Raw genomic sequence first — 26,264 nt, forward strand, 5'->3', positions numbered from 1 at the left:
TCATATGACATTTGTTAAAGGCAGTTTTATGTAAAGAAGTCAACAGTTAACATCACTATCTAGATCTAATTCCCTGTGAGTTTACAGAACACTCCAACATTAGACAACAGGGGCACCAGAATGCAATGAAATGCAATGAACCATTTTCCTAGTTAGATGAATAAGAGCCAACAAAGCAAAGTAGCTTTTAAAAAGCACAATTTCTCAGCCAACAACATGAATCAGAAGAAACTGTGTCAGTTCTTTTCAATTTTACATTTCCCAATATGATCTAGTTGAGTAATCCTATCCAACCTCACCTCTCTACTCAGTCTCTGCTTAGGGAATGAGGAGGTGAGAAAACATACAGGGCTAGTCATATCAATCACTATATATTTTTAATTAGCTGTCTTTTCATTTAGACCATTTCTGCCTTCCTAGGAAGCAGGTAAGGTCAAATTACGAGAGATTATCTGATTTAAAATACCCCACGCAAGATCTTCCTGTATTTGAATTTTCAGTTATATAGACTTATGATGAAGGAATATTCAAATACCTTGAAAAACTCAGAATGCAACGGTCTTTGAGGGCATAGGCCATTCCTTCTGTATCTTTACAGACAGAATTAATCCTCAAATTGGAATCACTGGGCTGACCCTTATTCAAAGTATGAATACAATTTTGTGCAACTTCTCATATTTTTTTAAGATTTTATTTTTTAAGTAATCTCTACACCCAACATGGGGCTCCTCACAACCTCAAGAGCAAGAGTTGCAAGCTCCACCTAAGAGCCAGCCAGGCACCCCCATTTTTTTTAAGTAGGCTCCACACACAACATGGAGCTACAACTCACAATCCCAAAATCAAGTCATGGCTCTACTGACTGAGGCAGCCAGGTACCCCAAAACTTTTCTCATTTTTAAACTAAACTGCATCATATACTCCTCCTTGAATACATTTCATCTTTTCCTCTATGCTTTTTGGTTGTTGTTTCCACCTTAATACTTGCCTTGCCAACTAATGCTTATAATTTCTGTCATTCAAATTTTAGCAGATGAAATTCAAGGTCTTGGACTGGGGTCTCACTTGTCCCCTTTTCTTCCATGCCCAGGCACAGTCCAAAACTTTGAATCCTTCTTCACAGGGTTCACCTACTAGCCAACTCTCAACCTCCCTGAGGCCTTTAGTTGACCCAAGAAAAGATGCAAGCTCTATACATGTCCCCAAAAGTAATGAGACCAAAAAGCTGACTATACTTGAAAGTAGGACTACTGCCTGCATCTTCCCTCACTTACTTTTTTTTTTGCTTTAAAACAATGCAGGTGGAAAAGAATCAGCAAAGAAATTGGGGAGGCTCAAGAGATGATGGTAAGGAGGATTCCACATCTGACTGGTTTCTTTATATTCCTGAGATCCCTGATCTGCATACATCTACATACCACAGAACAGACACAAACTAATTCTGGCTTTTTTTTTAAAAAAACATATTCCAAAAGTCACTGCAATACCAGAAACATTTGGGAGACTGAGCCATCTGATGACAATTACAGGAATCCTGGAAGGGAAAAGAATGCTCAGGGAAGGCCAGACGGCCCTGCAATTATAAACCCTACCTCAGCCCCAGAGTCCTCCCCACACCCTCCACATCACTGCCAGGGAGAGGTGGATGGTGATGCTGTTACTCAACATTCCCAGGCCGATTCAAGAGAAGAGGCATGCTCACACACACTGCTCCAGAGGGCACATCATGATTTTGGTTTGCTCAGTTTTCTCATCCTTTGAAGTAAGAGACTTCCTGATTGTCATGAGTTTGGTTCCCAAGGATATGAGATTTACAGTAAAAAGATGATTGAAAAGGCAAACCACTGAAAATATTAGTATGACAGTAAAACTTTTTTCCAAGTTCCTTTATTCCCTGAATTGATCCTTGTGGAATTCTGGATAGGAGGTAGGGAGTAAGAGTAGTAGTTGGGAGGAGAAAAGGAACAAACATTTACTGAGCACCTCTTAGAGCAAGCTGCTTACAGAATTAAGAAACCTTGCAAAGGAGATGGCATCCTGGTTTAATGACAACTAAGGCTCAAGAGAGGCAACACAACTAATCCCAAAACTCTTAAATGAAGACAATAGGATGGAAACCAACACCAACCTGACTCCAAAGCCCACATGCTTTCTACTAAACTACACTGCCTGAGACCAGCTGCAAATATATCAGAATTAGACCTAGTATAACACAGAGAAATTCACCACTCTTACCAAGGCATAAGTGACTTAATTTCTTGTTACATAATTCATATAAAATATAATAAGTGAGTTAGTTACAGGTGATTCAAACAAAATTTTAAAAATTATTTGTAAAAAGTTTTTTAAATAGTTATTAATCTACCCAGAGAATAGGTAACACTATTATTAGTCATTTGGAACATTTCTTTCTAATATATCTTTTTATGTGCCACAAAGTTGGGAGTCATATTATTTACACTTCTTACTGCTGTCCACTTCTTGTTAATTAATATATTGTGAGTATATTCCCGTATCATTATAAATTCCTCAAAATTCTGATCTTTTAAATAATTACATCAGAGGGTACCTGGGTGGCTCAGTCAGTTAAGCATTTACCTTTGGCTCGGGTCACTATCCCGGGGGCTCATGGGCTCCCTGATCAGCAGGGCATCTGCTTCTCCCTATGCCCCTGCCCCCTGCTTGTGCTTGCTCTCTCTCAAATAAATAAAATCTTTTTTGTTGTTGTTTTTTTAAAGATTTTATTTATTTATTCATGAGAGACACACACACAGAGGGAGAGAGGCAGAGACATAAGCAGAGGGAGAAGCAGGCTCCATGCAAGGAGCCCGATGTGGGACTCGACCCCAGGACTCCAGGATCACATCCTGGGCCGAAGGCAGACGCTCAACTGCTGAGCCACCCAGGCGTCCCAATAAAAATAAAATCTTAAAAAAAAATTAATTACATCAGAATATATTTCATAACAAAAGTCTTCCAACTGAAAGCTTTGTGCTGACAAGATTAGAAAACTTAAATACTTGAAATATTACATGTTCCATGTAGATATCTGCAGAAACAAGGAAGTACAGGAGACTGCCGAGCCATGAATCATGATTCCAAACAAATCCCTGTTGTTAAAAGAATTTACTTCGGTAGAATCACATTTGACAAAACTTAGGTTAGAAATATTACCAAACCAGTAATACAAAATGTGCAAAATTAAAAATGAGGATTGCAAATTATCAATTATCTTGTGCCAATGCATTTTTGTGTGGAAGTCAAAAGCACCAAACATTGTAGAATTTTCTTTAAATAGAGTCATGATAAATTCAGTATCTGCTTCCATTTAGTAGCAAAAGTTGAGCTTCCACAATGTGGCACACACCAAAGAACTGTTTGACTATCTTATAAAGCACAGCAGTGGTAGTAACAATAGCAATAATAAAAAGTAAACAGGAAGAGGACAGTGATGGTGGTTTTATTTTTTTTTTAAGATTTTAATTTATTTATTTGAGAGAGAGCAAGAGAGCAGGGAAGAGCAGCATAAGGAGAGGCAGAGGGAGAACTAGGCCTCTGCTGAGCAGGGAGCCGGATGCAGGGCTCAATCCCAGGACCCTAAGATCATGACCTGAGATGAAGGCAAATGTCCAACCGACTGAGCCACCCAGGAACCCCTTATTTTTTTAAGTCTTATTCCAGGTTACTCACTGTTCCTAACTCTTAATATAGATTTTTTTGTATTTAATTTTTTCTAAATCCCATAAGGGGGATCCCTGGGTGGCGCAGCGGTTTGGCACCTGCCTTTGGCCCAGGGCGCGATCCTGGAGACCTGAGATCGAATCCCACATCGGGCTCCCGGTGCATGGAGCCTGCTTCTCCCTCTGCCTGTGTCTCTGCCTCTCTCTCTCTCTCTCTCTCTCTGTGACTATCATAAATAAATAAAAAAAATTTTTTTTAAATTTAAAAAAATCCCATAAGGTAGCTACTTTTCTTATCCCCATAAGTAACAAGCAACTTGAATCCAGAAAACTTGAGTTCAAGTTCATTCTTGGCTCTAATAATCTGCAAATAGTTTTTTTCTAGATATCCCATTCTCACTGTATAATAGAAGGGTTGGGGCTGACAGCATTGTAGATTATTTTTTTTAAGATTTTATTTATTTATTCATGAGAGACACAGAGAGAGAGAGAGGCAGAGACACAGGCAGAGGGAGAAGCAGGCTCCATGCAGGGAGCCCGACATGGGGCTCGATCCCAGGGCTCCAGGATCATACCCCGGGCCGAAGGTGGTGCCAAACCGCTGAGCCACCCTAGCTGCCCAACAATGTAGATTAAATGAGCTTTCATGTACTATAGATTTGACAATCACTTGAAAATATATATGTGCCCCTTTCAACCCATGGCAAACACAAAACACTAAATAATCATGTCACTAAATCTCATTATGGGCTCACAATCTTTCATAGTATAGCATACTAGGAAGTTATGAAGTCAATATATGTGAGCTTTAAAAGTGAAACCTCCAAGAGATGCTTGGGCGGTACCATCGGTTAAGCATCTCCTAGTTTTGGCTCAGGTCATGATCTCAGGGTCATGAGACTGAACCCTGCATCAGACTCCACACTCAATGCAGAGTCTGCTTAAGATTCTCTCTCCCTCTCCCCCTCCTGCTCATTCTCTCTGTCTCTCTCTCTCTCTGTCTCTCACTCTAAAAATAAAACTTTATTATTTTTTTAAAGATTTTATTTATCCATGAGACACACACACACAGAGAAAGAGAGAGAGAGAGAGAGGCAGAGACACAGGAAGAGGGAGAAGCAGACTCCATGTAGGTAGCCTGATGTGGGACTCGATCCCAGGTCTCTAGGATCACAACTTGGGCCAAAGGCAGCACTAAACCACTGAGTCACCCAGACCGCCCTAGAATAAAACTTTTTTAAAAATAAGAAATAAATAAAAGTGAAACCTCCTTGGCCAATCAAGGCGTGCACTTCGTGGGACTGTCACAAAAATCCAAAATAAAGCTTGGTACTTCTAGAAATGTGAACCCCAAGATGAATGCAATCTGTCAATACCTGATATCCAGATGAAAACTCTTGAGAAACTGGGGTACTCTGCCACCCTGAAAGCTGGCTGACCTAAACAAAAATAGTTCTTTACCAACGGTTGCCCAGGACAACTAAAACAAAAGGTCTGCAAGGGTGGGGCACAAAAATCCACACCAAGTCCCAAAAAAGAGAAGAGGGCTATCCCACCAAAGAGAAGGCTGTTTCCAGAAGGAAAGTGTGGGATATCCACCAGGGCCCTGGGGGAAGAGGTCCAAATCTTGATTTTTCATCTACCCTGTTCCCGTGTATTAAGTTAATGCTTTAGCTCAATGAAAGTAATTACCGGCCTGGCTCTACAATCCATCAGTTCAACCTGAGCATTCCTGCTGGTTTTTACTTTGGTCTCCAGGACCTAAGAATCCCTTTCATTGATCCGGAAGTATGAAGGAAAGGTTGGTTGTTACTAGTTTCTCTCTTTGAATTCTAAATTTCTGCCAAGTAATTAAGAAAAGAAAATGAATTATTTTCAAGTATTTTAATGGAAGCTATGGGGGTAAGAGTAGGCATAGCCTCTCAAAAATAAGATTAAAACCATGTATCTTTGACCTCCCCTCTTCTAAGCAAAATGGACAAATGCAATTTGACTCTAGGCTGTGAACTCAGGGATGAGATCCAAATCACCTCCATTCAAATTTAGGTAGTTTGCCAAGAGTAGCTTACTCAATAAATGAAACGTATATGGATTTACAAAAGATTTTCATACGTCCCCTAATGTCTTTTAATGGAAGACATTATTACCATCCCCATTTTACAGATGAGGACAACAAAGTTGTCCTCCTCAGAGGTTAAAAGTACTGGCCCCAAGATCACACTTAAAAAGTTATTGAAGCAATCTTCTAGGTTCAAATATCAATCTTGTCTGTAATTTTTCCAAATAAATATAGCATGTTATGGTTTAAAGAAATTCTCCCACTAGAAGTAAAATTCAAAACTAAGCTAGGGACTGTATGAATCATAATGAAATCTTAAGTATATCCACCCTGCAGATAGGTATTCATTTTCCAATGTTCACTAAACTATATAACAGAGAAATGGTGAAATTATCCCACAATTTCTCCCACCACCTTGTTAATCCATTTCCACTACACAAATATACAGAATGTATTATTACAAATACAATAAACCTATGCACACAGAATACACACACACACACACACACATACACACACACAGGAGGGAGAAGGTAAAGAACCATATGGCCGTAATGACAATAGTGAGCCCTTTCTGCCATTTTAATCGTAAACACAATTGCTTCCTGCGGTCAACAGCAAACCCCATGAGAAGGTTGCCTGAGAATGGATGTACTATCAATCCAAACAGCAAGTAGCTCTGAAAGCTATAAAAACATCAACAGGGCTTTGTTTTTTATTGCCTAGAACCAAGGTTCTAAGTTTTGCAATTAGAGCAGGTGACATTTGACTCCTTACGTATATGAAAATATGGTAAAATATACATATATATTTACCCTTTTTCTGATTCTACAAGCAATATACTCTAGCTATAGAAAATCCTAAAAGGCCGGGGTGTGGCTCAGCAGTTTAGCGCCACCTTCAGCCCAGGGTGTGACCCTGGAGACCCAGGATTGAGTCCCACGTGGCGCTCCCTACATGGAGCCTGGTTCTCGCTCTGCCTGTGTCCTGCCTCTCTCCCTCTCTCTCTGTGTGTCTCTCATGAATAAATAAATATTTAGAAAGAAAGAAAGAAAGAAAGAGAGAGAGAGAGAGAGAGAGAGAGAGAGAGAGAGAAAGAAAGAAAGAAAGAAAGAAAGAAAGAAAGAAAGAAAGAAAGAAAGAAAGAAAGAAAGAAGAAAATCCTGAAAGTGTAGAAAAACATCAAGAAACAGAAATTGGGAGCACCTCAGTGGTGCAGTCAGTTAGGCATGACTGTTGGTTTTGGCTCAGGTCATGATCTCAGGGTTATGAGATTGAGCCCATGTGGGGCTATGTGCTCAGCCAGAGTCTGCTTCTGAGTCTCTCTCCCTCTCACTCTGCCCCTCCCACTCATGCATACTCTCTCTCTAAAATAAATAAATCTAAAAAAAATAATAAATTAGTCATAATTCTAGTACTCAGAGGCAACAACTAATGACATACTGGCCTATTTTCTTCTAATTTTTTTTCCTGACTGCTAGACTATTAAAATATTTCCTTTCTAACAGAAAAAAAGAAACAATTTTCTCAGACAAGAACAAGGAAAATGTAGCTTAGAAAAATTTAATTCTACTGCATTTATAAATTCAAATTTCTTGAATAAAATTTTGATGACATAACTACAACAAAAAATATATTAAAATCCTTTAGAAAAGCTCAGTAAGGTCACTATCTAATACTTTCCAGTGCTACGTCCACTGAAAATAGTATTTTATTATTTATTTTTCCAAACCTTGTTTTCTAAAATCCTTTTTTTTTTCCATTGAAATCATTAACCCTATTATCCAGGCTAGGTTCAGGATGTATTTATCCCCCCACCAAATAGGCTGGCATATTGAATATCGTAAGCTGAAGGAGTTTGAGAAAAATGGCAGAAGCAGGAAGGTCACACTGACCTTTCACTGGTCCCTCCTCTCTGAAACAGGCCATAAAACCTTCATATAACCAGGTGCCCTCCCTACATCAAGAGGAAAGGTGTATCCTTATCTCCAAAGACGAAGGGAAGAGAATTCTAATAGGTCTTGCTAAGTTTTCCCTGGTTTTTACTATAATTATCTCATACTCTAACCCTATCATCTTCCTCTACAACTGTATACTCTTCATCAAACCCAGCATCAAATACTCAGGTCTGGTTCTTCGGGTCTTCATTTCTTAGAAAAGTCTCCATGTTACATAAAACTTACATTAAATAAACTTATATACGTTTCTCCTGTTAAGCTGTCTTTATCAGTTTAATTTTCAGACCCAGTCAAGGACTAAAAAAGTCCAGGAAAACCTATTCCTCCTGTATAATCTTATCAGTGAGAAAAGGAACTTCAGCTTACCCAAAGAAGAAACTATGTAGAGAGGGGTATAGGGTCCTGTTTCCTTCTCAAAATTCCACTTCTGGAGGATACAAAGGAAATATCATCTAAATATGGTACATAAGCCTCTTCTGTACATGTATATAACCATATATAACATGTATACAACCATGTCTTTTAATATGAAATGAATCGCTCAAAAGTAAGGCCATTCATGCCTAACAAAGTTGAAAGTAATCTGCTTTTCACATCAAGAAATGGAGGCTCAAATGGAACCAGTAACCTTGATAAGGCTAAGAATAGCCCTTGGAACATAAATCTACTTTGTAGTGATTTCATTGATCATGTATTTCTAAGATACCTATTTAAGAAGGGCTCACATAGAACAAGTAGTTTTGTACTAGTTACCGCTAGGTAAACACAAGTTTTAAATAATCTTCAGTGCAACAGACCTGGAATTTTATTCCCCACAGCCTAGTGATTTTAAATGCCCTGTGACCCTCTTAAGCACTGCCAACATCAACATCTGGTACCTGGCACAAAGAAAATAGATTCTAAGAGGTTTTAAAAAAAAAAAAAAAACCTTTCATTTTCATCATGTGCTTTAAATATGTTTCTAAGGTAGTTCTCTTTCTCCTCCTTCTGATACACACAAAAAAAGAAACTATTCTATCAGGCAGCTGTATTGTTTTTAGGAGCAGAGGGGAGAAATAACTGCCAAAAATCCAGTCATTGCTAATGTTTTCTCATCCTTCCTCAGAAGAAGAGATTATATTCAATATAATAGAGATCTGAGACCTGACTGGATGAAAGAACCCCAAAAACAATTGTAATTATCTCCCCACAAACCTATTCACTTGTAAAAACAACTTCAAAATTCAAGGTATAGCCTCTGCACAATTAATTCTTTGTATTTCTCTCTGCTACTCTTTTCTTCCCCTGTTCTCTCATGTAAGGCTTTCTATGACCTTCAAATCCTCCAAAGATTTTATTTTTTTTTCCTCCAAAGATTTTAGCAAAAACAGTGATCACAGTACTGATAATCAAGATATTCATTACCTTTAAATACAAACAAACTTCATTGGAGAATCTCAAAAGAATTCAAGCTCATTCATTAAACCTTAAATACTAGCCTAGGAAATTTTAAGTAACTTTTAAAAAGTAAATATGGCGATAAGCAAAACTGACCTTACTTCATGAAGTGAATGAGAAAATATTGGGGGGGAAGCAGCTAAAATATTTTTTTTCTAAGACACCTTCTTTAATTTAAAACAGAAATGGAGGGACGGCTGAGTGGCTCAGCTGTTGAGCGCCTGCCTTAGGCTCAGGGCAGGATCCTGGAGTCCCGGGATTGAGTACCATATCGGGCTCCCTGCATGGAGCCTGCTTCCCCCTCTGCCTGTGTCTCTGCCTCTCTGTCTCTGTCTCTGTCTCTCTCTCTCTCATGAATAAATAAATAAAATCTTTTAAAATATAAAAATAAAAATAAAACAGAAATGGAGGGGCACCTGGGTGGCTCAGTCGGTTAAGCGGCTGCTTTCGGCTCAGGTCATGATCCTGGGGTCCTGGGATTGAGCCCCACGTCAGGCTTCCCTGCACAGTGGGGAGTCTGCTTCTCCTTCCCTCTGCCCCTCTCCCTGTTCGTGCTCTCTCCCTCTCAAATAAATAAAATCTTTTTAAAAAATGAAACAGAAATGGATAAAAAAATAACACTCCCTCCCAATTATAAATTAATTGAAATAAAGAAATAATCCTTTATTGCATAGCTTCAAGACAGTTGTGAACATTCATCTCTATATAAACTTCTCCTTCGGGGTACCTGGGTAGCTCAGTTAGTTAAGTGTCTGCCTTCAGCTCAGGTCATGATCTCAAGAGTCCTGGGATTGAGCCCTGCATCACAATGGGCTCTCTGCTCAGCAGGGAGTTGGCTTCTCTCTCTGCCCCTTAGCCCCACTCATGCTCTCTCTCAGGCTCTCAAATAATTAAGTAAATAAAATCTTTTAAAAAATAAAAAAATAAACTTCTCCCTCTCTTTAGCTCTAACTCAAGTCTGTAGTTATCATTACATAAGTAAAACAACCCATAAACGTTTCCTTTCTATTTCACTATCATCAACTCCTAATACAGGAGACATGAAATGGGCAGTCCAAGCTAATGCATCAATATTTTTCATTCACAAGCACTCATGTTACCCCACAAGCCTGCTTAGTATCTGAAATAAAACGACTGTCTTCTACATTAGAGAATTTTTCTCAAAGAAAAAAACACAACTATCATTCATTTCTTAGCCAAACATACTCAAAGAAACTCAGGATTGGGGCTGGTTAGAGTGCAAATATATTAGCTGGGACTTCAGCAAGTGCCTGTCATGTTGAATAGCATGAAGAAGAGAGATAGTAATTATTGCCGAGAAACCATTAGAGGGCTCCTTAGTAAAACAAGCTGCCTGAGCAAACTAATGGACCAACAGTCCACTGCAGTGTCTGTTCCTATTTCATTTAGCTGCATGTCAGTCGTATCAAATCATCTGACACTTGCAATGCAGGCAGGCTCAGTACAATTAGCAAGATCCCCCGCTCTCATGCCCTTTCACTGGAGCTACAATAAGCAGCTACATTTGTACAGCAAGAAATAATTTCTTGATTATTTGTGACACAGAGATCTAAAGCCCTTCCTATAAGGCCAAATGCCCACTGGTCTCACTCCAGTAACAGAAGCTTCAGGCCCGATCATGTTTGTAGGAGAGAGACAACTCCTAGAATAGAGACAAGTTGTTTCATGTTCCCCATCTTTCTCCTTCTTTATCCATCTTCAGCAAGACACTTTTCAAATCCATGGGCAGGGACGAAAGGGTTTATTTGCAAAAAATACATCACTTTGAAATTCAAAGACCAAGATCATGGTGGGCTCTGCACTCCACATCTGAAACATCTTCAGACCTAGAGATTCTTCTGGAGCCAGATGATGTTCCCAAGAAGAAGAGTGAAATTATGCAAAGTCAGTATGGTATTGCTCTTCATTTTCTTGACCAATGGAAAGATGCTAACTTTGGGGAATACAGACAGATAACTTTGTACTACTTGGTGAACTTATTAGTCATAAGCTATTGCATTTTAAAAACCAGGGAGCAAATAAGTGGTTGGTAAAAACAGAAACAAACATTAGACCATCTCATGAACACTGACTTAATATATACTCCCTAAGTATCTCCCACTTCATAAATTATCTATAACTGAAACTTTAAATGGCCATATGTTTTGGCAATGGTAGTTTTTCTATATTTCTAAACATTTCGAGTTGCAGAATAAAGGGCCCAGAACTGACACTAGCTCTAGACTTATCCTCTATGTTTCCAACAAGGCAGGAAGGTACCACTCCTTGGTTCAATTTTGAAATGCTGCCATTTCAAAAATCATCAGTGCCAAAATGCTTATTCAAAAATGACAGTGGAGACAATTTTGAGGACTATGTTAAAATCCTACTGGAAATGTTTTTAGCCCCCAAACTTTAGTCACACTATATTTCACCTAACAGTACATAATATGTACCTATGCACAAAAAAGACAAGAGCTAATAATGAGTTTTATCACAATGAAGGGAGGCAAGGGCTGGATTGTCCAGCACATAGTGAGCCTTTGAGGAGGGAGGTGACGAGTTAACGTGAGACACTGTGAATATTTGGAAGACAACCTTCCTTTAAATGAGACACTGCTGGTAACGGTAATGGGGAATTTGCAATGAAGGGAAGGACATGCAATTATAATCTGGTTGGGCCCCACTGGACAAAAAGTGATTTACTTGAAAGCTGCCTTTGCACTCAGTAAATGTTCCTGTTATGGGCTGCTCAGCCGGTGACAGCTTTCCAGATGTCAATCAAATTATCATCTATTTACAGTTGATTTGGTAGTGTCATTTGCAATATTCCCTACGTTTCTGATGAAATTGGAAGCATAGAATTTTCTCCAGTTTGCCCTGGCACTCGAGTGGGCAAACTGCTCTTTGCAAATGTCATGTGTCCGCTTATCAGCACTCTAAGGAGTGCGATCTTCCATTCGGCTGAGTGAATCGCTACCAGATGCAAATCTCTCAATCGTCAAGGGAAGACTATGGCAAATTTTAATGTACTTTGAAAAACTCAGTTTACATCAGCGCTCAAGGTGCAGCTTTACCCAGGCTAACAGTTTTTGTATAACAATGAGCCTAAATTAAAGCCTGAAAAACAAGAAAATGTTTTTAACTCTTTCAGGCTTCTACAATGCCTTAGACTAAAGAAAATTGCTGTACTGAAGTATGCATATAGAAATGTCCCAAGTTAGCTACTAGCAATAAGATTTAATTATTTGAGGAAAGATATACATAGTAGTGACTATTTTATAAAGCATCATAAAATAACAATTTTATTCTTAAAAATGACCAACACTGAAGGCTTATGGTTAGAAACTGGTCTAAAACACACCCTTCACATTTGTAAATAATCCTCAAAACATTTTGAGGTACCATTATTGTCCTCAAAGTACACATGAGGGCACTGAAACACACGGAGGTTGAAACTAACTTGCCTATGGTCACAGCTAGTCAGCTGCATTACTGAGGTCAAACCTAGACTCCCCTGTCTTAGCTCCTAAGCTCCACTACTTTTGTATGCACATGCAGATGCAAACAAATGCTGCATGTGAGGAGATATGTGCTTAAGCATATAACTGCCCATGAAACAGAGGTTATCTCCTTTCCAATATCTCAAGATTAATCTGCATATCCTGAAGACATGCTTTTGTCACAGGATCTCTCCAATTGCTAAACACCATGAAAAATATGGATCAGAATATGAAATGCACAGAATAAGCAGCCTTTCAACTATTAGTATTTGTAAGCAAAGGATACATTATTTCACATGTCAGAAAACAGATTTTCATTCCTTGATATCCTGATGTGGTTAAAAGCGGTGTGGGGGTCTGTTTGGTATGTAGCACCACTGAATCAATATAAAACTCTTTCAAATCTTCAAATGACCATTACTCAATAATCTATGCACAAATTAGGATTTGTCTGAGAATACAAACCATCTTCAGGACTAGAAGACTTTATGCAAAGGTTTGCATAGGCTATGCAAGTACAATTAAATTTCTAGGTGAACAGAGCCAGACACATTAATTCCTTGGCTATTTTTGCATTCAGACAGAATTCTAAACTACATGGAAATTACATACGGACAAATTCAAGTACTCACATGTGTATCTTGGGCATACACACAAACACACACTGGTGGCCTTTCTGAATTCTGCTTTAAAAAGTCCAGGGAGAAGAGAACAAAAGGCATACCCAATGTCCTAAAAAAATAAAATTCACTTGAAATTTTAAAATAGGGGAGTGGAGTGTGAACAGTTCTATATTCAGACATACATCGATGCATTACAATATGTTTCACTTACACTGACAACCCAATCACAAATTTTCATTTTAACAATACTAAATTTTGATTCTAAATTGAAATAGTTTGTGAAGCAGACAATATAAATGATGTGCTTCCCAGATCAAGCACACAGATCTGAAATGCAAACACCTAATAAAGGAAAATGTGATCAAGCTGAGGTAAAGGTCTCAGACCACTCTCAAAATTATTTAAAAGGAGAAAATGCTGATTAATAGATTAAATCAGTTCTAATAAATCACCATGGATAAAGCTGTTGCAGAAGGTGATGTGAAAATACTCAGACACTTGAAGAAAATAAATGCAGAGGAAAAGAATGCTATTTTATTGTATTACTACTTTAAGATTTTTAAGTAATCTCTATACCCTACAACATGAGGCTTGAACCCACAAACCCGAGATCAAGAGTTGCATGTTCTATGGACTGAGTGAGCCAGGTGCAGCAGGAATGCTATTTTAGAAGTGTGTTTAGAGCATTATGGTAATACGGAATTAAGCAAAGGAAATTTTAGCTTGATTAAAAATTCTTAGCAGCACCTAGTAACCCAAGGAAATTATGATGTAAGTTAACTATCAACTTTTACTTCTTACTAACTAGATAAAACTATGTAGTGTGTCTGAAGGGGAGGTGAGAAGCAGGGGATAGCTGGAGAAATGGAGGAGAGGAATATCCAGAAAACTTAAAATGCTTCATAACAGTTTGCTTTTCTCAAGCCCTTACTATAATTTATTTGCATTACTTGTTCTTCTTACAGATGTCTACAAAATGCCTTCTTTGATTTTTTAAATTATAATGTGTTCTTTGACAAACAGCAGAACCTAGAATCCTTTGGTATTAGCCAAAAGGTCCTTCAAACTCAAAGGCAAAGAAGACGTAACAGCTGTCAGGGTCTGGAGTCATGCTAACTTGAGTTCCACACCAGATCCTACCAATTTCCTTGAGCAAGTTATTTTCTTTCCTCCAACCTCAATTTTCTCATCTATAAAATAGAAATAATACAGCAAACACAATAAAGTTCTAAGCTCTGGGTTACATAATAAATATTATAAGGTTGACTATCTATGAGGCCCAGAGACATTCAAAGCAACTTGACCAAGCTGAGCAAGCTGGTGATTGGGACAAGGCAAAAACAAAAATCTCCTGCTTTCCTAGTCCAAAAACATACTCTACTGCATTCCACTGTCCCCCAAATAACAGAACCCCATTTCCTCTCCCTCCCACCTACCATACAATAGAGAGAAAAATCATCTTTACCACTTGACAAAAGCCCATTCTTAGGAATCAGAGGCAACATTTGTACCCAGATGGCTTCCTAGAAACCACAATTTGTTCATGTCAAATTCTTTTCTTTTTTTAAGATTGTATTTATTTATTCATGAGAGACACAGAGAGAGAGAGGCAGAGTCACAGGCAGAGGGAGAGGCAGGCTTCTCTCAGGGAGCCTGATGTGGGACTCAATCCTAGGACCCCGGGATCACAACCTGAGCCAAAGGTAGACACTCAACCACTAAGCCAACCAGGTGCCCCTGTTCATGTCAAATTCCAAAGCTGATTTGTTATTTGGGGCAAGGTTTAAATGGACTGGGTTTAAGTGTCCTTTGTCAGACAAGTACAATGTCTCTGAACTGCACGTGATGGGGGGACAAACTTGAGAAGGAAGGGTTGTTGACAATTAAATAAGAACCCAAAATAAGTCCCTGCTGGACCTTTCTTTGTGGACCTTTTACGTGGTCTCCAAAGTGCTATCACTCAACAAATCAGGGCTAGATCGGGATACATTTGAAAACCATCAGGAAGATGTTCAGATTTTTTTTGGAAAAAAGCATAAATGCCTTTGATTGCATCAGTCTAATAACTTCATTTTTAGGGAAAGAGCCTTGGATGAAGAACAAGAATATTCTATATTCAGTTTTTGCCTGTATCGTAGGCCTTAGCACATAAATGTACAGCACTTGTATTTCAGAATCAGATTTCAATAGATCAAACTAGGGTTCCTGCTGAATTCCTAACAATTCAGTGTATGGCGATTCAGAAGTTTCCAAGACCAAGAGTCACTGTGTTGTAATGAGGAAGTACAGATTTGGGCTTCACTTATCATCTCTATTCACAAGTTTTGATGACCCCTTTCTTCCCCAAAAGAGTGCCTAAAAAAAGAGTCACATTAGTAATTGTGTAAAAATACATAAAGCACTTTAGGCAGCTATGATATATAATTCAGTATCCCCTAATAAAACAACAGCCCATTATAGAAACAGACATAGTGTTTTACACTTACGTGTGTGTATGTGTGTATGTGTATATAAATATCATCAGATACATACAGAACCTCAGATATTAATGGGATGAGTGCTGGGGAGATGTTTCTTTCCCTCATGCCCATTTTAATGATGGGAAGACCAAAGCCGTGCAATATAAAAACTTAGCTAAGTTCAAAGAATGTAACTATGTGGCTAGAATAAGAAGCCATATCTTCTCTACTTTTGAGTAGACTCAAAATCTACTCTATCGGTATCATAAAGGAATACAATTTGTAAGGTGTTTTTCTTTAAATATTTATTTACTCATGAGAGATGAGGGAGAGACATAGGCAGAGGGAGAAGCAGGCTTCCTGTGGGGAGCCCGATGCGGTACTCAATCCCAGAACCCCGGGATCACAACCTGAGCCAAAGGTAGACGCTCAACCACTGAGCCACCCAGGTGTCCCAAGGAATAAGTTTGAACACCTGAATATAACTATATAATTTGAATTGTGTAAAAGGATGTTTTATGTTTTATCATTTATTATTGATATTTAGATGGCCGGGGTTCTGATGAGTAATGATAAAGGTAAAGAAAATGACTAACAAATCCCATTAGTCTTTTCCGGCCTCACTACTAACTCATCTCACTTAATGACTATACTTAAAAATCTGTAATGCATGGGATCCCTGGGTGGCTCAGCAGTTTGGCGCCTGCCTTTGGCCCAGGGTGTGATCCTGGGGTCCCAGGATCGAGTCCCATGTCGGGCTCCCTGCATGGAGCCTCCTTCTGCCTCTGCCTGTGTCTCTGCCTCTCTCTCTCTCTCTATCATGAATAAATAAATAAAATCTTTTTTAAAAAATCTATAATGCAAATGTAAAGCCACTAACATAACTTATAATTAAAAACTTCCTCTGCTTTACAAAAAGAATTCCATTGTAATATGAATTGTCCCTGATACCTATCTACTAGGATCCACTATTATGCAATCCCTGGAACAGTCTTCCACAAGACAGCATAATTCCCCTTCTCATTTATCTCTGTATGGGCAGGACAAGAAAAGTGTGGTGAGACAGAAGAGAGGCATCACTGTCTGTCTTCAGTCTTGCAAAGCCCAAAAAAGTCCTGAACAATCAGCCCTTACCTGGGTACCCAAGGATAAAGAGGGGCTACAGACTGGACTAGGCTGTTTGATTCCCTAGTGTGAATGACAATTGACTAAGCTTGGGGAACCAGGTGATGCTGCCATAAGCCAGCAGTTAAGCACCAATGCACACTTGGATGGGCCCTGGCAAGCAGAATCTGAAGTTAAATCCAAAGTAATGCTCCCAAGCTACAGGTCAGTTATTAGCAGACAGGGAAATCACATTAGTGGCATTCAACAATTTGTGCTTTAATGAAATAGAACAGAATAAAATGCAAGGCACATAGGATAAATATTGTTTCATGTATGTGTGTAAATGGTCAAAAAGACTTAGCCATTATTCTGAAGAGAGAAGCCACTACTCAACTCCAGTCACATGGGAATGCAGATAATGTGTGGCTAGATACACCAATCCTTTTCAAGAGAAGCCAGAACTCTGAACTGTTGAATGAAATCTGCCCAAGTTTTTAAAGAAAGCTCAAACTATTTTAGAACAATATACAGACCAAAACAAAACAATCTGAAGGCTGGACCTGGATTCAATGTCCTTGATCTCTTGCTTTAAAGAAATCAGTACACATGTAATAAAACTGAGGTAGTAGAACTGATCTTGAAAGAGCAAGAGAGCAAAGGCTTTCTCCTTAATGTCCCTGGGAAACCATGTGTGTAGAAGCATTCCCAGAAGACATTAACCACAGCAAGACCAACAAGGGAGGGAAAAGAACAGCCAGCCCTGCAAGATCAAGTGAGGAAGAAACCACTGGGCCTTGGTGACAGAGAAGTAACTGGGCTAAGAGATAAAATAATGGTGAGCCTAGTAGTTTCTATCAATCTTCCTTGAGTTGTGTTAGATGATAAGGGTGGATCTCTCAGAGACATCAACCTTGACTTTCCCTTCACAAGGAGACGGATGGATGGATGGATGGATGGATGGATAGATGTCTTTTCCTTTGGGAGATGTGAAAAAGAATCAAACAGAAGAGTGCCAACAAAGTCCCTTTTACGTGCTATAGCTCTGCCTGCCCACAATTTTTACCACCCTCAACTACCCTAGAGTACCAATGAGCAGTTTCATGGGTATTAGGTAGGGCTGGGTGGGGAAGGAGCCCTTCATATGCCTCACCTGCTACCTGCCTTGCCCACAGTACTGGGACCTACTCAAGTAGACACAGATCTTTAGTCTCTGGGCTTCCCAAGTGACACCTGATTGGGAGACAAAATTCTCAAGTGATATGAGGAACTGAGCCTTAGAGGTTGGTGGGACTAAGCTGAGGCTTCTTCACCTCTCTATACTGCAGAAAAGATTCACAAAACCAGGAACTGCCACCCACCAGCAATTCTATTTGCCTATTTTAAAACACCAGGAGTCTTCCACACAAATGTGCGTGAGGGCTGGTCTTGCATCAAATATAAAACAAGGCCCGCCGCCAGCTCCAGGCCCAGCTGTTCCCCAAACTCACGGTGCAGGTGTGAGATCATCCCTATGAACCTCACCTGCCTGCAGTTTGTCACCTCAATGTCATTACTACAGGCAGAGATGCAGTTGGGGCTTTTGTTTTACTTCACACCAGGGGGAAGTCATTTTTGGAATTTTTCATCTTAAATAGATTTTTCTTAAATGTATGTGACACATATTCCTCACAGGACTTAATAAAATAGATATTTCTCATGCCTGGAAAGTAAACTACAGCTGCACAGATTGAAACTAAATTTATTTTTTAAAACTCACATATTTTGCTTGGAACATTCAAAATACACACTTAACTATGATTTCTAAAAAAGTTCAGAATCAACAAAACAGAAACTTCTTCAGCAAAGTTTTTATTAATATAATGTTAATTTATAGGACAACACTAACATTTGTTAGGCTAACTAAAAGTTTACTAGGTATCCCTTCTTATCAACAAGGAAACTAATTCCAAAAGAAGGAAAACTGCTGGAGCTCTTTCTTCCTATATAATTACCATCATGAAGTAAACAGGAAAACCTTATTTTCAGTTTCTTAAAAAATATATTCTGATTCTGACATTTCTGTAAAAAAAAAAAAAGGGAAGAAGTGAGAAGTGTAAATAGAAAGCTTCTGGGGGGGGGGGGGGGAAGCTTCTGGGAAGCCCAGATGGCTCAGCGGTTTAGCGCCGCCTTCAGCCCAGGGGCCTGATCCTGGAGACCAGGGGGCTCCCTCCATGGAGCCTGCTTCTCCCTCTGTCTGTGTCTCTGGCTCTCTCTGCCTCTCTCTCTCTCTCTCTCTGTCTCATGACTAAATAAAAATATAATCTTTAAAAAAAAGAAAGCTTCCAGTTGCTTTAAAATAACTCATGATAAATACAAATAAAGAAATCCCATTTTATTGCAAAAGCTTAGGTTGAACTGTGTTAAGGAAAGGAGTGATGGTCTTATATGTGACCTCAATGCAAAGAATATAGGTGCTTTCCTTGTTTTTATATATATATATATTTTTTTATATATATATAAATCAAATGTATTCCCTAACCAGTAATGTCCAGCAGAAATAACAGTAATGGGAATGTGGTTTTCATGACATTCTCAGGTGACTTTCAGGATCTCCTTGTCACAACAGAGATTGTTACAATGACAACAAGGAACACACCTCTGGGACTCTATAACCTCCCTAGACATGATGTACTAAAAGGATTTGGCTTGTCTCGTCTCTCCTGATTATGCAATATATGCTAGAAGCAGAAGAATGGTGACACGCACCACTGGGCTGTGGACAATGTTTTCTGGTCCCACTTGTTTCATCTCCTCATTTACTATTTTGTGTGTTGCCTGACACTTGCAGTGAGATGAGGGTGGACATAAGTCCAGGCAAGAGCAATGAGAAATGTTTGCCTTGTCTGTAAGGTAAAAGATGCAGGAAGGTACATATTTAAGGACTTGGTGGGCCGGCTTATGAGCACATACATGTGTACACACACATACCCATTTATACCTAGGCACCTAATATGTCTTTCCTGGCATACACACACACACACACACACACACACACGTCTGGTTTTACACACCAGACATTTCCCTTGAAGTTGTGATCAATATTTTGCAACTCAAATATTCAAAAGCCCTAGAAAAGCTATCTAAAAGAAATTTATTAAGACTCCTTTCATAAACCAATATTTACTAATATAAATAATCACATCTAAACTGTCCAAGTTTGGATTTATGCATTCAGAAATGGCATGCAAATCCAAACATAGAGATCACAGTTAAACTATCTTGGAATGTGTTCTTTTGTACCATTTCACCTAATAGGTAAACAGGTGGCCACCACTCCAAATGTGGATATTTGAAATAACAGATATCAGCTAGACATTGTTCAAACAAGAAAAACAGCTCAAAGATTTTTATTTGGAACAGAAGCAGAAAAATTTAATGTGTGCCAAATGCCACACCCACAGAATATCTAAGGGGGGGGAGTCCTCTGCATTATAGTGATTCTACCCTCAAAGATTTACCAAGATAAATAAACCACATCTGTCCACTGGGATTGGCAAGTGCCTTTTTGTTCCCTATTAGTTCTAAGGCACTCAGAGAGATAATGCTATTCACTGTACCTTATGATCTCAAAGGAAACCGACACTTTAAATGATAATCTCTATCCACACCCCCTTAGCTCCTGGTATAAATATTCAGCATAAGGAATAAGCTACTGTGAAAAGCAATTATAGAGAAGACCCCAGGAAATTACTGAAGACATAATCAGCAAGACTTAACACACTTGTTTGACTAGCCTCCTAAAAGAGGCTGCCCAAATCTAAAGTTACCATTGGAATGATAGTCCAGTTACAGAACAGAGACAGCTTTAGTCACCAGCATAGTTACCACCACAGACAGTATGACACACTGAAGCATAGGAAATGTACAAAATGACTTTCAGATCATGTGGTGTGCGTTTGTTTTTATTTTATTTTATTTTATTTTATTTTATTTTATTTTATTTTATTTATTCATGAGACACAGAGAGAGAGAGAGAGAGAGAGAGAGAGAGAGAGAAGCAGAGACACAGGCAGAGGGAGAAGCAGGCTCCATGCAGGAAGCCTGATGTGGGACTCGATCCTAGGACCCCAGGATCATGCCTTGGGCCGAAGGCAGGCACTAAACCGCTGAGCCACCCAGAGATCCCCAGTATGTTTGTTTTTTTTTGTTTGTTTGTTTGTTTTTTTAATTTACTTATGATAGTCACAGAGAGAGAGAGAGAGAGGCAGAGACACAGGCAGAGGGAGAAGCAGGCTCCATGCACCGGGAGCCCGACGTGGGATTCGATCCCGGGTCTCCAGGATCGTGCCCTGGGCCAAAGGCAGGCGCCAAACTGCTGCGCCACCCAGGGATCCCACCCCAGTATGCGTTTTATAAAATCATTTTAAGTAACTGATGCATAAAATAGTCAAGAGTTTTTTAACCATTGTCAGCAGTCATAGTCATGGTATCTGGTTATTGTAGAACAGTAGAATTCATTGGAGCTGAAGGCTACTTGGAATTAAGATAACCAAATATTTTTAAAGTATTTAGACTTTTCAAAAATGTTATCTTTTAAATTCACTTCCTTAATGGAAAACAAATTCATTTTTTCTGAACCAAAAGGAAAAAAATCCTTAATCCTTCTAATCCATATTTTTCAACAAACTTCCATTTTCATTATTATAAATGAATATCCAGCTACGATAACCAAGTTTAGTTTCCTCCTTATATTAAAGAAAGCATGAGATAGCAATGGAAGGACACTTCACTATCTCTAAGAAAGCAGGAAGATTAACTTAGCAACTCAGAGTACATGGCACTCAAGTGAGACTAGGTCCAGTCTTTCTTGACTTAAGAGCAGAAGCTGTTCATCCCTTTCCTCCCTCATTTATCTCATCCTCTAACAACTTTCTTTCCTAATTTTCCTTACCCAGAACTCCTGGAATCAAGTAGCTACAGGGGGAAAAAGGAGAGAGGGGATGGAGTATACAGAAACCACCACCTCCGCAATCACCACAGACTTTAAAAATAATTAAAAAATAATAAAGGCCAACACATAGTGCTTACAAACACTACTGTACAATATACATATAATGTGAGCCATATATGTAAATATGTTCTAGTAGCCACATTCAAAGTTTAAGTTGAGATTTTAACATATTTAACCTAATATATCAAAAATATTATCCCAATATGAAATCAATACAAAAAAATTGAGATACTTAGCACTGTATTTTTCATACCAAGTCTCTGAAATCTAATGTGTATTTTACACTTATGGCACCTCTAAACTTGTACCAGCCACATTTCAAATGCCCAAGAACCACATGTAGCTAATGGCTAGCACACTGGATGATACAGGCTTATCATCTGCCAGGTATTGTTCTAAGTGCTTTAAATGTACAGATTCATTTAATCCTAATAACAATCCTACAAGGTAAATACTACCATTATTCTCACTTTATAGACAAGGAACTAAAAAAAAAGAGCAGAGTCTCAAAATCACATGCTGGTAGGTAACAGAGAGGAAATTCAAACGTTGGCCATCTGGTTACAACTTCTACACTATTTATTAAGAGTCTATTGGGTCTCTGACAGGCACAGAGCTGCATATCTAAATAAATTTTTCCATGTGCTCCTCAGAACAACTCTAGAGAATATTAATATCCAAATTTTACACACTGCTGCATCATTAACAGATATTTCAAGTAGAGATAGCATGACTTCACAAAGGAACACCTGGTGGAAGACAGTAAGGGTAAACAGTCCAAAGGTCCTACTCTAAAGGAACATAAAATCTAGTTAAAAAAAAATACAAAAGCATTATAAAAATTAGTACACTACAGGACACAACGGGCTAAAAAAAGAGGTACTTAGAAAAATCTCATCCCATTAAGAGAACAGGCAAGGCCTTCATGAAAGAGGTAATATTTAAGAAGGGCTTAATTAGAAGCCTAGGATAAAATGCCTCTAGACCAAAGGCAAGGAGGTGAAAGGAGTTCTGTTAGGTGCTGAAGGAAAGACTAAAATACTTTTTAAAATGGCTGGAGTTTAGAGTACACATAGGGAAAAAACACACCAGATATGGTGCTCAAATTGTCAAAAGGCCAAGGTATGGAAAACCTCAAATTCTATGTAGTTAGGGACACTGAGTAGATGACCAAAATTGAGCCTTAGATAAAATCACTTTACCAACACTACGCTGGATGAACAGCAGCAAAAGAGATTAGCTATGAAAGGTTGGAAAGGGTGCTGCTAAAATAATATAAGCAAGCAACTGCAATGATCACAGCCAACTTTAAAACAGGAAGTAAAGAAACAAAACAGAGGATCATGGGGGAAGAGAGGAAAAAAATAAAACAAGATGAAGTCAGAGAGGGAGACAAACCATAAGAGACTCTTAATCCTATGAATTAAACTGGGGGTTGCTGGAGGGGAGTGGGGTAGAGGGGATGTGTGACTGAGTGATGGACATTAAGGAGGGCACATGAGTAATGAGCACTGAGTATTATATAAGACCGATGAGGGATGCCTGGGTGGCTCAGGGGTTAAGCGCCTGCTTTCCACCCAGGGCGTGGTCCGGAAGTCCTGGGATTGAGTCCCACCATCAGGCTCCCTGCATGGAGCCTGCTTCTCTCTCTGCCTAAGTTTCTGCTGCCTTTCTCCATCTGTGTCTCTCATGAATAAATAAATAAATAAATCTTTAAAAAAAAGAAAAAGATGAATCATTGACTTCTACCACTGAAACCAATAATACATTATATGCTAATTAACCAAATTTAAATTAAAAAAAAAAAAAAGAAGGGGAGTAGGAGACTTTCCGGATGCAGAATCCTTAAGGTCTAGGGTCTAAAGTTAAGCCAAAGATGACAGTTTATACCCATGTGCTAGTTAATTAGTTAATCATAATAAGTTTGTATTTTCCCTTTTTTTGCCAGCCTAAAGTTTCTGCTATATCTATGCTTCTCACCTCAAAATTTATACTATCTACTGGCCTTACAGCTAGCTCTTTCTTTAAATTCAAGAACTCCTTTCCTATCAAGTAAGGAGTTAGTTGTTAGCAGAAAATGGCAAAGGACATTATCTTTCAACTTAGAATAACCTGATACCTTCAAGTTCTTCAACCCAAAGACAGAGGAATCTGATTCAGATTTCCAGCACAGCTGAATAATACTCTGTAAGAGCTTAACAAGCAGCTATGCCTAAAATACTGGCCTTTTGCTTGAAGGTCTTAATGTCTTAAAGGAAAAGTTAAAAACTTTTCCCTACTGTCTACTTCCCTTTGCATTTATTTATTCTTTTTCATGTTTAATTAAAAAACACTTCTACTTTAAACAAATATTTCCTTTTTTTCCCTTTAATTACCTGACAAACAGTAGTAGAGCTGCATAAATTTTGCCTGAGGTTAAAGCTGGAGGAGAGCCTAATCACCAGCTTGAGACATTGTTCTGGCCAAGTAAAGCAGAACACATTTATCCCATGTGTTTGAACAATACTTAGGCACTTCCGTTAAGACCTCCTTTTACCCAGTGTTGATTCTGATTACCCATTTTCCTGATTTGTGTGAGAAATATGGGTGATCTTCACACCACCACTACAGGATTAAGGAAATGTACCTCAGTACAGCAGAGTTCAGGTGTGCACACAGCCCTCCGCAAAGAACATGAACACAAATGCCAGCCATACTCCGTTACATGTCAAACTTGGGCAGCCTTCCCTTGATTCATAATATATCAATTATCATTCTAGACAAACCTTCATGATTTTCTGCTGCTTTCCATAAAGAAGGTGGTCAAAGAACAGGGACAAGAGCAGGTAGAGAAGTCAAAGGGAAAAAATAAGTAAAATACATGCCAAAAATAAGTACAGTTGACCCTTGAATAGGGTTGAACTAGTAGGTCCATTTATACATGGCTTTTTTTTTTTAACAGTACAGTAAATGTATTTCCTCCACCGTAGAATTTTCTTATTAACATATTCTTTTCTCTACTTTGATTGTAAGAATATGGTATATGACCAAATAATATACATAATATATGTTAATCAACTATTATGTTATTGGTAGGGCTTCAACAGTAGGTTATTACTAATTAAATTTTTGTGAAATCAAAAGTTACATGTGGATTTTTGACTGTGCTGGGAATTCATGCCCCTAATCCCCATGTTAAGAGTCAATGAAATGAGAGGTAAGTATAACCTAAGAAAAATGGAGATTAATGGCACTTACATAAAACAATGAATAACAAAGCTAAATAGATACACATGTGCACACACACAATCACACACACACAAACACACACACATTACCTGCGTGTTCTCTTAAGAGGTGCTCCTACAAATTCTCAGGCCCAAGTATATAGTCTTATGTGTGGTCTAGAGATGCTCAAAGCACTTTCTTATCCTACAATTCAATCTAGTAATAAAACTATGGTGCTCTGGAAGACTGAATTCAAGGCAGCTGGGAAGTCTCACTGGAATCAAATGATCTCATCTGCCAACCATCCAGGACTCCCCAAAGTTTGGAAGTGCTCTGTGTCACTGGTGATCTCTCCAACAACTGACAAGGGAAGTGGAGAGGGTGGGAAGGCAGCTACCTTTCCATTTAGGGAAATCATCCTGCAATGTGGCCCAATTTTCCATCAAAGATATAAGAAACACAAAGGCAAAAGACCTGATCCCAACTAGAAAATCTATCTTTGACACAGGTAGTTGGAAAGAATTTCAGGTAACCATTTGTATACACACCAAACAAATATACAAGGAACAAGAGGTCCTAGAGTCTCCCGCTACCTGAAGCATTAATGCCTAACCTTCTTTGGAGGGAAATGGCAGCCAGCTGAGGACAAGTTTGAAAAAATCTAAAGGCGATGATGATGATGATGGTAATGATGACAATTAAAGACAGTAACAGCAGTAGCCATATCTTACACTGCTAGGACTATCTGAAAGGTACAAGGCTTTAGAGTCAGAGAGATTCTATATCAAACTCAAACGTTCTGGACAACTCATTTAAATTTTCTGAGTTCCCATTTCTTTATTCAAAAAATAAGAAAAATGAAGAGTATAAACTCAGAAAAGCCATTGTAGAGATAAATTTAGCAGTCCTGATGAAAATGCCTGGCACACAGAGGTGTTTCACATATATTCATTCATTACTCTCCATTCTAGAGTGTAGTTCATTGTATCTTAAATCAGAGAACTGGCTCACCAACAGGAGTAAGCCCAAGATTTACAGCTTTTGGTCCTGCTTATATTCACTTGACAAGCATTCAACTGATTGCTCACTTGTACGCCAGGCACTATTCTGGGCATTTGAAATAGATCTGCTTTAATTTCTACCTTTATGGAATTTGATATACTTTTATCTTTTAGAGTCAGGGATTTCCTCAAAAAATAAACCAGTACTGAGTAACAGTTTGTTTTATCTCACTGTTTCAA

General features: G+C 38.7%; 1 protein-coding gene across 17 annotated transcripts in view; it reads right to left on the bottom strand.

The window, feature by feature from the left end:
* The window catches only part of BNC2 (basonuclin zinc finger protein 2), a 436,884-nt gene that overhangs the window by 352,191 nt on the left and 58,429 nt on the right, over window positions 1-26,264 (bottom strand). For 9 of the 17 annotated variants that reach the window (XM_077912049.1, XM_077912047.1, XM_077912046.1 and 6 more), the window contains exon 1: window positions 13,270-13,364. The exons of the other annotated variants lie outside the window; for them this stretch is intronic. In XM_077912049.1, the coding sequence (XP_077768175.1) occupies window positions 13,270-13,359 (90 nt within the window). In that variant the 5' untranslated portion in view covers window positions 13,360-13,364. Of the gene's footprint in view, window positions 1-13,269; window positions 13,365-26,264 lie in introns of those variants that run through there. 17 annotated transcript variants of the gene reach the window in all.

This window comes from Canis aureus, chromosome 10 (genome assembly GCF_053574225.1).
Source record: "Canis aureus isolate CA01 chromosome 10, VMU_Caureus_v.1.0, whole genome shotgun sequence".
Classification (NCBI taxonomy): domain Eukaryota; kingdom Metazoa; phylum Chordata; class Mammalia; order Carnivora; family Canidae; genus Canis; species Canis aureus.